Genomic DNA, 12987 nt, shown 5'->3' with positions numbered 1-12987 from the left:
AATGGCTTATTTGTATTAAGATCCTCAGGGCCCAATTTCATAGAGCTGCTTTTAGAAGCAGAAAAATATTGCTTAGAAATTTCCTGCTTTTTAGCAGAAATGAGCAGGATACCGGTGACAACTTGAACACAATACATTGCAGTTTGGCTGGTAACCTTATTCCGGTAAGCAAAATTACCTTAGCTGCTTTTTATGCTTAAGCAGCTTTATGAAATTGGGCCCTGGATGTTACTGTAGTATTTATTTTAGTGTGAAAGGCCTCCTGGGCTAGAGGTAACTACAATAACCCATAGTGTTTGCACAACATTGTTTTTAGATTGACACACTCATTGGGACAGATGAGTCAGCATGGCCAGTTTACAAATACAAGACCTTGGCTCGATTTCACAAAGCAATAACATCCATCGTAAGACAAATTGTCAGTATCACCGTAGTGATTTGCATTGTGACATCACACTTTACTAAGCAACTATGACTGATTTGCAGTTGCAATCAATTTTAGCTCTTTGTGAAATCGGCCCCTGGCTCATGTGTCACAATGGCCTTTACTTCTGGTGATTATACTCAAATTAAGGTGATCCAAAATCCATGGTCCATTGGAATTTCCAGGTCAGTCAGCAGACAAAACAACAACCAATATTCCGCAAAAAATAAAACATCCTGTGGTGACATCTCCAAGATGCATTCACAAACTTCAAGACATCCACGCAGAGTCCCAAGAATTTGTGATGATGGTAGCCAAAATCCAAGCGACTTTGTCCTTTTTACAAAAATGTTCTTTTGACGCTACCGTTTCTCACCGACGCTTGTATCCATGGAGCTGTCTAGTGTGGTATCCATTTGAATTTCAAGCCCTTTGTCATCCTCTGTGGAAAAAGTGAACAAAATATATAAATCTTTAGGAGGGGCTCCAAGGTCATATTCAGTTTAACGATGCACACATTTGTCTCAGTCCTTACAGGCCTGTGCACTTCGTTTTTAAAAGGGCAAGGGCACCGTGGCTTTTTTTTTAAGTAAAGGGCAACCTTTGAGCTAATTGTAAATTTCTACTGCACAGCATTTCAAGGGCATCGAGGCAGTGACCAGGAGGCATGGAGGCGATCGCCTTTGTTTCCTCCTATCAGTATCAGGCCTATCCTTAATGTATTATAAATGTTGGGGGAAAATTATAAGTCTCTCACCTCACATTAAAACAGTGTAAAATGTAATTGTACTTGATAGGCCGACCATTTCTTTGAGAGCAAATACATGAAGCAATATCTGTCAAACATAACACAATGATATTGAGGAACAACGGTGGAAACCTATCCAATCTTGTTAATGTATTAGCTGCCTTTGTATATACAAAACGACTAGGGTGTTTCACTCATATCACATCCGCAATAGAATTTGACTGCATATCTCTCTCCTCGCAAGTACCCATTTATACCCCAGGGTGAAGAGAAGCAATTATAGTAAAGTATCTTGCTCAAGGACACAAGTGTCACGACCGGGATTCGAACCCACACTCTGGTGACTGAGCACCAGAACTTGAATTCAATGCTCTTAAACACTCGGCCATGACACTCTTGATGTCTTTGTTACATTGATTTTTCTTTGTTGCACCCCTAAAAGAGAACTGAAAACTTGTCAACTCACCGTCTAGAATTCTCTGTAATTCTTGGATAGAACTGATGAGAACGTGGAACTGTTTTTTTCTGTCCTCGAGCTGGGAATATAAATATAATTTATAACAAAGTTACAAAATCGCTTCACATACATGTCAGATGGTGGCACCTAAAATGTCAATCCACATTTTCCCCAGCTTAATGATGCTGATCTTGAGAATTAAAGGCAGCGGACACTATTGGTAATTGACAAAGACCAGTCTTCTCACTTGGTGTATCTCATCATTTGCGTAAAAAAACAAACCTGTGAAAATTTGAACTCAATTGGGCGTCAAAGTTGCGAGATAATAATGAAAGAAAAAACACCCTTGTCACACGAAGTTATGTGCGTTTAGATGGTTGATTTCGAGACCTCAAATTCTAAACTTGAGGTCTCGAAATCAAATTCGTGAAAACTACGTCACTTCAGAGGGAGCCGTTTCTCACAATGTTTTATACTATCAACCTCTCCCCGTTACTCGTTACCAAGTGAAGTTTTATGCTAATCATTATTTTGAGTAATTACCAATAGTGTCCACTGCCTTTAAGAGGTATAGTAAAACAACCACATAATAAACTCAGTGGACACTTGATTGCTTTTTTCCCACAATTGTTATGTATGCTGTGTTGTCACATACATAATACATACAACTCATGAAAGTTATATAAAATGTCATAGTCCTGTTTTGACTTTTTATAGCAATACAGTTAAACATCTCTCAGTTCATGTGTTTCCACTTGATTGCTTTTGTTACCACAATATAACTGTGGGCAACTCAAAGAAGAAGAAGAATATAAGAAAAGATTCTGCCATGGTCAAAATGTCAGAAGCCGTTGACCAGTTTGGGTAAACAGAAATAATATAATTGATGAGCTTTCAAATTGAAACTATCAATAATCTGTGGGGCTTTTTCTCAGCTACCATCCACCTCCCCCCCCCCCCCTCAAAATGAATGTTTTAGAAAGAGGTAAATACAGAGAATCTGTTGAATTTTTCTTCTAAGCTACGACTCCCGTTCATCGTTTTTAATTTACCAACAATTTTCTTCTAAAAATTAATGTTTTAGAAAGAGGGGAAAAACCTTATAACACATGCAGCAGAGTCCAGCTTTCCCCAGAAGACGATCAGAGCATACTGATCGAATCGTTGAGTTGAAACCAACGGTTCTTTTCAAAACCACCCCAACTCATTTAGAGATAGCCATTACATGGTGTTACCGCAAACCTTTTCATATCTTATAACACTCCTTACCTTCTGCTGCAGAGACTGCTTACTGTTTTTCAGGGTGGAAAGCTCTTTATCCAGATCTTCTAGTTTCCTGCATTAGTCAGATAAAAGTATAAACACTTTGTTAAAGAACAATTTTTTTCTTTTAATTGGGTTGTCAAAGTTCTGAGTGTCATGCTCTGATACTGTCAGAGTGTGGGCTTGGTTTCCAGTCATGGCTTCTGTGACCATCATCGCCTGGTCATGGCTACAATTGTTTGAAGGGCTAACCTACAAGTTCATATGGTGTTGACTTATATCCTTTTTTCAGGCTATTTTATCAAACATTTTCAGATTTGTCTAAGGGCAAAAAAACAACAATTGCAGTCAGACTAAAAGGGAAGGTACACGTTTGGTAATTGTCAAAGACCAGTCTTCTCACTTGGTGTATCCCATCATAACCATAAAATAACAAGCCTGTGAAAATTTGGGCTCAATTGGTCATCGAAGTTGCAAGAAAATTATGAGAAAAAAACACCCTTGTTGGACGAAATTGTAATCAGATAAGAATAAAAGACTTCTAGCTAGAAGTCTTTTATTATTTTTAGTGAGAAATTACCTCTTTCTCAAAAACTATGTTACTTCAGAGGGAGTCGTTTCCCACAATGTTTTATACTATCAACAGCTCTCCAATGCTTGTTACCAAGTCAGTTTTAAAGTTAATATTGGTTTTGAGTAATTATCAAACGTGTACCTTCTCTTTAAAGGGTCTATGTACTTTTTCCGAACACAAAACACAATGTGCACAGATTTACACAGTTTGAAGATTATGATTATAAAAAGCTTCCCTTGAAATTTTACTTACTGAGGTGCTGTAGTTTTTGAGAAATGAGTAAAACAAATAAGTTTCGTCTCAGTTTTAGCATGTAAAAAGGTATTAACCCGCTATGCTATGGTTTAGGTATCATATCATATCATCATCTTCAACCCCTGTAAGTTTAATACAAATCTGTGGACATTTTGAAAAAGTAACCGAAAAGTAACAGAAGGTAATGGTGAAAGACTTCTCTTGAAATATTGTTCCATGAAATGCTTTACTTTTTGAGAAAACATTAAAACAATATCAATTCTCCATATCGAGAACTACGGATTTATTTTAAACACATGTCATGGCATGGCGAAACGTGCGGAAACAAGGGTAGGTTTCCCGTTATTTTCTCCCGACTCCGATGACCGATTGAGCCTAAATTTTCACAGGTTTGTTATTTTATATATAAGTTGTGATACACGAAGTGTGGGCCTTGGACAATACTAATTACCGAAAGTGTCCAATGGCTTTAAAGGCAGTGGACACTATTGGTAATAACTCAAAATAATTATTGGCATAAAACCTTTCTTGGTGACAAGTATTGGGAAGCGGTTGATAGTATAAAACATTCTGAGAAACGGCTCCCTCTAGAGTGCCATAGTTTTCGAGAAAGAAGTAATTTTCCACGAATTTGATTTTGAGACCTCAGATTTAGAACTTGAGGTCTCGAAATCAACCATCTAAGCGCACACAACTTCGTGTGTGACAAAGGCGTTTTTTTCTTTCATTATTATCTCCAGCTTCAATGACCGATTGAGCTAAAATTAACACAGGTTAGTTATTTTATGCATATGTTGAAATATACCAACTGTGAAGGCAAGTCTTTGACAATTACCAATAGTGTCCACTGCCCTTAAGTTGGAAGAATATCATGCATGTCTATGTGAGTTAATCTTTTCTTGTCTGTACTTTACTTACTTCATTGTTTCTTGCCTGTCCGGTTGGGTCTTAATCACTTTAGCTAGGGCGTCGTACTCTTGTCTGTTCTTACGGACTCTCTTGGCCTCCTGTACTTTCTGTTTGCAAGCTGTTATCTTAGTATGTGCCTCTTGAATACTCAACTCTGCGGGCATAAACAAAAAATCTTAAATGAAATTTATAATTTCATTTCAACTTAAGTCATTTAACATTCATCTATAAAAAAAAAATAAAAAAAAAAAAAGAGCCTCCCCTATACCCACAGTGCAGCTCAGCCATACCACCCATCTACAGGAATTAAAGCCTCCCCTATACCCACAGTGCAACTCGGCCCTACCACCCATCCCCAGGAATAAGAGCCTCCCCTACACCCACAGAGCAGCTCGGCCATACCAACCATCCCCAGGAATTAAAGCCTCTCCTATACCCACAGTGCAGCTCAGCCCTACCACCCATCCCCAGGAATTAGAGCCTCCCCTATACCCACAGTGCAGCTCAGCCCTACCACCCATCCCCAGGAATTAGAGCCTCCCCTTTACCCCACAGTGCAGCTCAGCCCTACCACCCATCCCCAGGAATTAGAGCCTCCCCTATACCCACAGTGCACCTCAGCCCTACCACCCATCCCCAGGAATTAGAGCCTCCCCAATACCCACAGAGCAGCTCAGCCCTACCACCCATCCCCAGGAATAAGAGCCTCCCCTATACCCACAGTGCAGCTCAGCCCTACCACCCATCCCTAGGAATTAGAGCCTCCCCTATACCCACAGTGCAGCTCAGCCCTACCACCCATCCCCAGGAATAAGAGCCTCCCCTATACCCACAGTGCAGCTCAGCCCTACCAACCATCCCCAGGAATTAGAGCCTCCCCAATACCCACAGAGCAGCTCAGCCCTACCACCCATCCCCAGGAATTAGAGCCTCCCCTTCACCCACAGAGCAGCTCAGCCCGACCACCCATCCCCAGGAATTAGGGCCTCCCCTAAACAGCTCATTAAAATTGGGCCCTGGTAGTTGCATCTTGGCTTTACCTATGTCACTGTAGAGGTCTTCATAGTTGGTTATCTCCTTGGTGTTCATGTCATGTATCAGCTTTGTCTTCTCCATAGAGAACTCCACCTGGGCTAAGATTGACTGCATCTTCTGATAAGTTGCTAGACTGAAGGGAAGAGACAATCCAAATCAACCATACTGTTAGAAAGTTGATTACATCAGTCTCCTGACGATGACTAGAGCAAGCTATTCGAAACGTTGAGACCAATTCAGAACTGACTCTGCGGCAGTACAGTTAATTACGATCCCATAAGCTAAAGTAGTAGTCCAGTCTAATTTCTATACCATCCACCCTGGTAATAGTTAAAAGGAGGTTCTTTTCAGAACTGAGAAGTCTCTGGAACCCCCAATTATCTACTCCACGGCAGTAGAATAAAGCAAGACAATTCTCTAAGAACAAACTCTACCTGGCAAGTAGATACACACATGGTGTTACCGCAAACCAAATATACATAGATTACATCAGCACTCCTAAAAGGGCATGGGCAACAAGGCATTTTCTCCTTGGTGAAGCGCACCCTATGACTCATGAGGAAATTTTTAATTTGTAAATTTCTACCGGAGCACCAAGGCATTAGGCAATGACCAGGGGCATGGAGACAAGAGGCAAATTTAGTTTCATTCGTTGGGATAGCATCAATGATGGGAGTGTGCCCCCCGTTCAATGCAAAGTGTTGGTTATGGTTCAAGGGAGCCACGCCTAGAATTGATGTAAACTCACCGAAGCATTAAAGCATTCGGATATATAAAGCTACGGTAGTGACCAGTGAGTTCTTTCAGGTCGTTCACTGCTGGTTACCCATATTGTTCGTGTTTTCCTTATATGAAGTTCTGATAGTGTTATGGCTAATGCAGAGGAGCACGGTTCTGCTTTAAGCACTGAGCTTTTGTTTGAAAAGTTTCAGAGTTATTTCGACAAGAAATTCGACAAGTTGGCTAACTCCACTATCACAGATGAAACAGCGGTGAAGGAACTCAAAATAAAATTGGAAGCGAAGGAGTTGACCAAGCCCGGTAATTCTGCCCAATTGCTGTTTTGTGGACAGCTAGAGATTATTCTAGATAAAATAAAAGTCGCCTTTTTGCAGAAGGGTGATACAGACAAGGTCGTCGAAGCTATTCACGAGGCTGAGGACCTTTTAGCGGATAGAAAGCAAAAGATCAAGATCGCTGATAGCAGTAGAGCAGGTTGGATCACCATTCAACAGTTAGAGAAGGGCGGCAAGAGAGACCAGTCTTCCGAAGATCAGAAGAAGGTGCAGATAGCTGAGGACGCTGCTCTCAAAGAATTGGAAGGAAGAAAGAAACAAAAGACTTCGGATAGACGACAGCAAGATGGGGTGGTTTTCAAGAATTTTGGTGACCGTAGTCTTTTTCGAGGTAAAACGTTAAATTCCCCCTTTTGTCTTTGGTTGTTTCAAAGGGCATCTGAATCCTGGCCCTTATCCAAAGTTGTCATTAAAATAATTCAGAAATTGAATCATTTTGTCGTATAGTGTAATCATTGAGGCTGTTCTTAGAATGAAACTGTTTTTCATGCGGATGAGCGAAGCGAAGGAGCATGAAAATTTAGTTTCATTCGTTGGGATAGCATCAATGATGGGAGTGTGCCCCCCGTTCAATGCAAAGTGTTGGTTATGGTTCAAGGGAGCCACGCCTAGAATTGATGTAAACTCACCGAAGCATTAAAGCATTCGGATATATAAAGCTACGGTAGTGACCAGTGAGTTCTTTCAGGTCGTTCACTGCTGGTTACCCATATTGTTCGTGTTTTCCTTATATGAAGTTCCAGTTTTTCTCGCTGTTTGTATTTTTTCTCATTATACATTTTAGGCATGCCAAATGATGTGTGTTTCAGCTGCAGAATGCCTGGCCACTGGGCCCGGGAGTGTCCCTACGCAACAGGCCCCCCACTGTCACACCGAGTCCGATCCCGAGCTCAGACGGCTCTTCCCCTTGGATACAACACTTTCCACTCCAGAGGTGTGTCGGTTCCATGGCAAGCTCCCGCCTTTCATCGAACAGGGTACAACTTCCTACCAGCAATTGCGGGAACCACGCCCACAGGCTCATTCAAGCCCGCAGAGTCAATTGCAGCGCCATCAACGTCAGGCTCAAGCGTCTCTTAAGGTGGCAAGCCTGTCACATAAGTTTGCTGACGTGTTGGAGGTACGATGTGATTATCAGGATAGCAGTATTAAGAATTTAATTTCTGATAAAGTCAATGTGAAAGGCAGGTTACGAGCTCACTCACAATTTTGGTTTCATATAGGGGCATCATCCATGGTTTTGTCTGTTATCAATGAGGGTTACCGCATTCCTTTCATTACATCACCACCATCCATGTTTTTCAAAAATAACAAGTCGGCAATTAAGGAAGATTCCTTTGTGACGGAGACAATTTCAGAGTTATTAAGCTCTGGTAGAATAGAAGAAAAATTAAACCCTTCATTTGTTGTCAATCCCCTTTCTGTTGCATATCAGGCATCTGGTAAAAGAAGGTTGATTTTGGATTTGATTAACGTAAATGAGTATGTCCCAAAGATGCATTTCAAATTAGATGACTGGAAAGTAGGTCTTCAATTTCTTTCAAAGAATGCTTACTTGTTTTCATTTGATTTGAAATCAGGGTATCACCACATTGATATCTCTTCCGACTATCAGAAATACTTGGGTTTTTCTTGGATCATAAACAATGTTCGCAGATATTTTGAGTTTACTGTTCTTCCATTTGGGTTGTCTTCCGCACCATTATTATTCACCAAGATGATGAAACCACTCGTGACCCACTGGAGATCGTGTGGCATTCTCATTGCCCTGTACTTAGATGATGGTTTTGTGGTGGTACCTGCTTCATGTGATAATAACACAAATGATTTTCACATTGCAAGTAAAATCTCCCAACATGTAAAAGTTGATTTGATAAGATCTGGTTTAGTTTATAACATGGACAAATCTTGCTGGAATCCTGTTAACCAAATTGTTTGGCTTGGCATGCATTGGGACTCCGTAGAGGGCACTTTGCGAGTTTCCCAGAGGCGCGTTGATAAAATTCTGCGCACTATCAATGAGTTGACTTCTGCAGACGTTGTCACAATTCGCAAGCTACATTCTTTTGTAGGCCAGATCATATCTCTGGGCCCTGTTGTTGGTATTTTAACTAGACTATCCACTAGGAACTGCCAAGTGAAAATATCACAGGCTCATCATGAAGACGATATTATCAAACTTGATAATTTGTGCTTGTCAGAAATTGAATTTTGGAAGAGTAATGCTTCAAAAAGAAATGTGCGTTATCTATTTGTTTCCACCAGAGTGAACAAGATAGTATGTGGGGATGCAAGTGCAGTGGGATCTGGTGCTATATTATGTAATGATATCCATACAGCTCACAAAAATTGGACTGAAGTTGAGGCAAAAAGAAGTTCCACTTGGCGAGAATTGGATACAATACTATTTGCAATTTCATCATTCCTGCCAATAGTATCCAATTCACAACTCAAAATCTTCACAGATAGTCAGTCAGCAGCTCGTATAGTGGAAGTAGGAAGCATGAAGGTGGATTTACATAGTTTGGCAATTGATATTTTCAATATTTGTATTAATAACAATGTGCGTCTAGAAGTAGAATGGATACCAAGAACCATGAATGACAAAGCAGACTTTGTCAGTAGATTGATCGATTTAGATGATTGGATGATTTCAGACAAATTCTTCAGCATAATCAATGATACATGGGGTCCTTTCTCAGTTGACTGTTTTGCAAGTTATTATAATGCTAAAGTGTCCCGCTTCTTTTCCAGATTTTGGAATCCAAATACAGCCGGCGTAGATGCCTTAGCACAGGATTGGTCAAAAGAGAATTGTTTGTTAGTGCCCCCTGTACTTTTGATCCCTAGTGTTCTAAGACATTTGTACTTATGTAAAGGCAGAGGAGCCCTTGTTTTCCCCTGGTGGCCCTCCTCCCCCTTTTGGCCTTTGTTATGGTCTTGTTACAGAACATGGATTACGGGAATGATAACTCTTGAAGGTTCAGACATCTTAGAGTTGGGGAATAACAAGAATTCTTATTTGGGCTCAGATACGTTTACTAGTCCAGTATGTGCCATATATATTGATTGTACTGAGATTTGATTAAGTTACATGAGTTGATTATTTATTCTTAATTAATTTTCTCTTAATTGCTGTATAGGTCATTCGCAGTCAAGATTTTTGGTCAAGCTTTCCCAACAGTATAGACGCATTCAAGGAACAAATTTTTCAGGATATTTTGTTAGCCAAAGCAGAGAGTACTCTAAACAGTTATCTTTATAAATGCAGAGATTTTTTCGCTTGGTTGGTTGCTCATAAAATTCCTCTCCGATTCCCAGTTCAAGACACTGTTGTTGCTGCTTTTATCATCGATAAGAGTAATTTGTCGCAATCTGAAAGTTCAATAATTACGATTTCCGCTGCAATTAAATGGCTTCATTCTCTCCTGAATATCGAGTCAAACCCAGTAGACTCTCCACTACTGAAACAGATTGTAATCAGCCAAAGAAAATCACTGCATAAACCCCCAGAGCAGAAGGAACCTTTAACAATTGATCATGTGAGATCTATAGCTGATAAATTCGCTAATCAAGAAAGTAGTCTCATACAATTAAGGACGGCTTGTTATGTGACGTTAATGTTTTCTCTTCTGTTCAGACACGATGAGATGGCACAACTAAAAGCATGCCACATCACTGAATTAGAAAATCAAGCCGGGTTGAGAATTTTTATTCCCCGTTCTAAAACGGACATTTTTAGAGATGGCAACACTACTTTTTTGTCGTGCACACAGAATACTTACTGTCCAGTAACAATGTTACGTAGATATATGCATCAATGTGATATACAATGTGGCGAAGATGTGTATGTATTTACAGCCTTATCATTTCATTCGAGCACAAAATCTTACAAACCGGTAAAGCACAAACCTCTTAGTTATACCAGATGCAGGGAAATCTTTTTAGATGCAATGAAACAAATTGGCATAGAGCGTCCGCAGTCTTTTGGTTTACATAGCATGCGTTCTGGAGGCGCTACTCATTTGGCCAATAAGGGTATATCGGAAGAGTTAATCATGCAGCATGGTAGGTGGAAAACCCAACAAGCCAAAAACAGGTACATTAAGCGGGATATAGAAACTCGCTTGGCCTTATCGAGGTCTCTGTGCGAAAAGTAAAGGAGTTAGAATTGATTGGTCAAAAAAAAAAAAAAAAAAAAAAAAAAAAAAAAAAAAAAAAAAAAAAAAAAAAAATGTTCGGTGAAGAGAAATGGACTGAGGACAAAGTTCAGTAGAGCCTCAAGGGCCAAAGTTTCATGATTGGAACTTGAGAGAGGTGAATTCTTTGTTATTAATGAGTTTTTTGGCCGGACAGATAATCCGAAGAGCCGTAAGGGCTAAAATTCCTCGGTGGAATTATTGGTGATATTGAATTATGTAATTTCTTTTCAAATAGATTTTCAATTGAAATGTATCATGAAAAATTATGGATTATTAGTTTCATATTTAATGAGTTGTCAAAACAGTATTTTGCTTATAATTTAATCTGAATGTTTTTAAAGAAATAATATTATTGTTATAAATTACTCCAGGGTAATCGGCATCTGAATCCTGGCCCTTATCCAAAGTTGTCATTAAAATAATTCAGAAATTGAATCATTTTGTCGTATAGTGTAATCATTGAGGCTGTTCTTAGAATGAAACTGTTTTTCATGCGGATGAGCGAAGCGAAGGAGCATGAAATTGCCTTTGTTGCCTCCATTGAGCTTTAGTATGTAAGCCTAGTAACCTTATTTGCGACGTGCCATGGTCCAGCGGATACGAATAACGGACTCAAGCTATGGTGTTCCTGATCAGCAGAGTTTATCCAAGGGAAATCATTCGCTGGTACATAATTCTACATTAGTTTGTTTCTATCAAATTGATTTGGTAGCCTACCTCTCTTCCTCTGAGGAGTTACTATTACACCATTTGATGAACATCTTGAGGAGGGTGTTGATTCGACGATCATCTCCGCCACTCTCTCCTTCAATTAAAAGCCGTCTACGTATCACTTCATCTGCATCACAAACAATCAAAGTATGAAAGAGTCTTTATCTAATATTCAACAATTATTCTTTAAAGACACCTTTGGTAATTGTCAAAGACCTGTCTTCTCACTTGGTGTATCTCAACATATGCAACAAATATAAATTGGCCGTCAAATTTTGCGAGATAATAATGGAAGAAAAAATACCTTTGTCACAGGAAGTTATGTGCTTTCAAATGCTTGATTCGGACAAAATCAAATTTTTAGGTCTCGAAATCAAATTCAAATATTTTAGTGGAAAATAACTTCTTTCTCAAAAATTATGTTACGAGGGAGCCGTTTGTTTCTCACAAAGTTTTATATTATCAACAGCTCTCCATTGATCATTGATCGTTATTACAGTGATAACTATTTAGTTCCTCATGCAAAAAAAGTTACAAGTATAAGGTCAAACAGTATTTATTATAGATACATGTACATTCAAGTATTTTGTTTAAGCCATTAAACCTACATATGAATTCCTATTTTTTTTTTCATCTTATTCCTTTCTAGTTCATGATTGAAGATAGGTTCATTGCGAGTTGCGATAATGTAACCCACCCAGGCGCGGATCCAAGGCCCCCCCCCCCACCTTTTTGTCGGGCAAAAAAACAAAGAGGGAGAAAAAAATAAGAAAAGAGAAAAAAGGCTGGCGGGCGGGGGACCGAGACAAAATAAACTACATCATCTTCACCATCTTCCTATACTGTGCAGAAACCTCCTCTGGATTACTCGCACCTGGCAGGGTATTTTTTTCAAAAAAGCCATTATTAACCCGTCGTAAGCCTACCTTGTACATTGTTTCATTAAACCACTGACCATTTCGCCCTTTACGATTCGAGCATGCTTCGTAACACTCCGGCTCCGCCGTCGGCAGGAGGAACGTTATATTATATAACAATTCACAACTAGCGGCCGCGCGCGCCTATCCATTCATGCTGACTTTATTTATCATTTACAAATTCACCGGCGAATTTCTTGTGATTATACCCCCTTTTTATGCTATACAAACAAAAGATCTGGCACACTAGGGCCTGAACTGTATATACAGTAGGTAATGTGTTTTTTAACCCTCCATAATGCCAAAATAACTTCATAAAAAGGTGCCTAAAAAGCAAAACAATAAAATGATTGACTTACCATCGGCCATCGTTGCTGTACTAACTTCTTTGTACCTCTTGAGGGCGTTCGAGTTAT

At 39.6% G+C, this 12987-nt stretch overlaps 2 protein-coding genes across 5 annotated transcripts; one reads left to right on the top strand and one right to left on the bottom strand.

Moving 5' to 3' along the window:
- Positions 1-449: 449 nt before the first annotated feature.
- LOC117304726 (THO complex subunit 7 homolog) lies at positions 450-12986 on the bottom strand. Its single transcript, XM_033789332.1, has 7 exons — positions 12931-12986; positions 11661-11781; positions 5671-5798; positions 4640-4784; positions 2899-2965; positions 1639-1708; positions 450-866 (listed from the first exon to the last, which is right to left on the bottom strand). Exons 1-7 carry the CDS (start codon positions 12938-12940, stop codon positions 787-789), a joined length of 621 nt encoding a protein of 206 aa, XP_033645223.1. The 5' UTR covers positions 12941-12986; the 3' UTR covers positions 450-786.
- On the top strand, positions 6308-11378 carry LOC117304699. 4 transcript variants are annotated; one of them, XM_033789321.1, is made up of 3 exons: positions 6308-7072; positions 7526-7861; positions 9885-11378. In XM_033789321.1, exons 1-2 carry the CDS (start codon positions 6535-6537, stop codon positions 7819-7821), a joined length of 834 nt encoding a protein of 277 aa, XP_033645212.1. In that variant the 5' UTR covers positions 6308-6534; the 3' UTR covers positions 7822-7861; positions 9885-11378. The 4 variants fall into 4 exon arrangements, with proteins under 4 accessions (XP_033645212.1, XP_033645203.1, XP_033645188.1 ...); XM_033789312.1 differs by having other exon boundaries at positions 9007-11378; XM_033789297.1 differs by having other exon boundaries at positions 6308-7861.
- Position 12987: the final 1 nt, after the last annotated feature.

Source organism: Asterias rubens, chromosome 2, assembly GCF_902459465.1.
Source record: "Asterias rubens chromosome 2, eAstRub1.3, whole genome shotgun sequence".
In the NCBI taxonomy this organism is placed as follows: Eukaryota; Metazoa; Echinodermata; class Asteroidea; order Forcipulatida; family Asteriidae; genus Asterias; species Asterias rubens.
The sequence above is the reverse complement of the archived record's forward strand: the minus strand, read 5'-3'. Positions and strand labels throughout refer to the sequence as shown.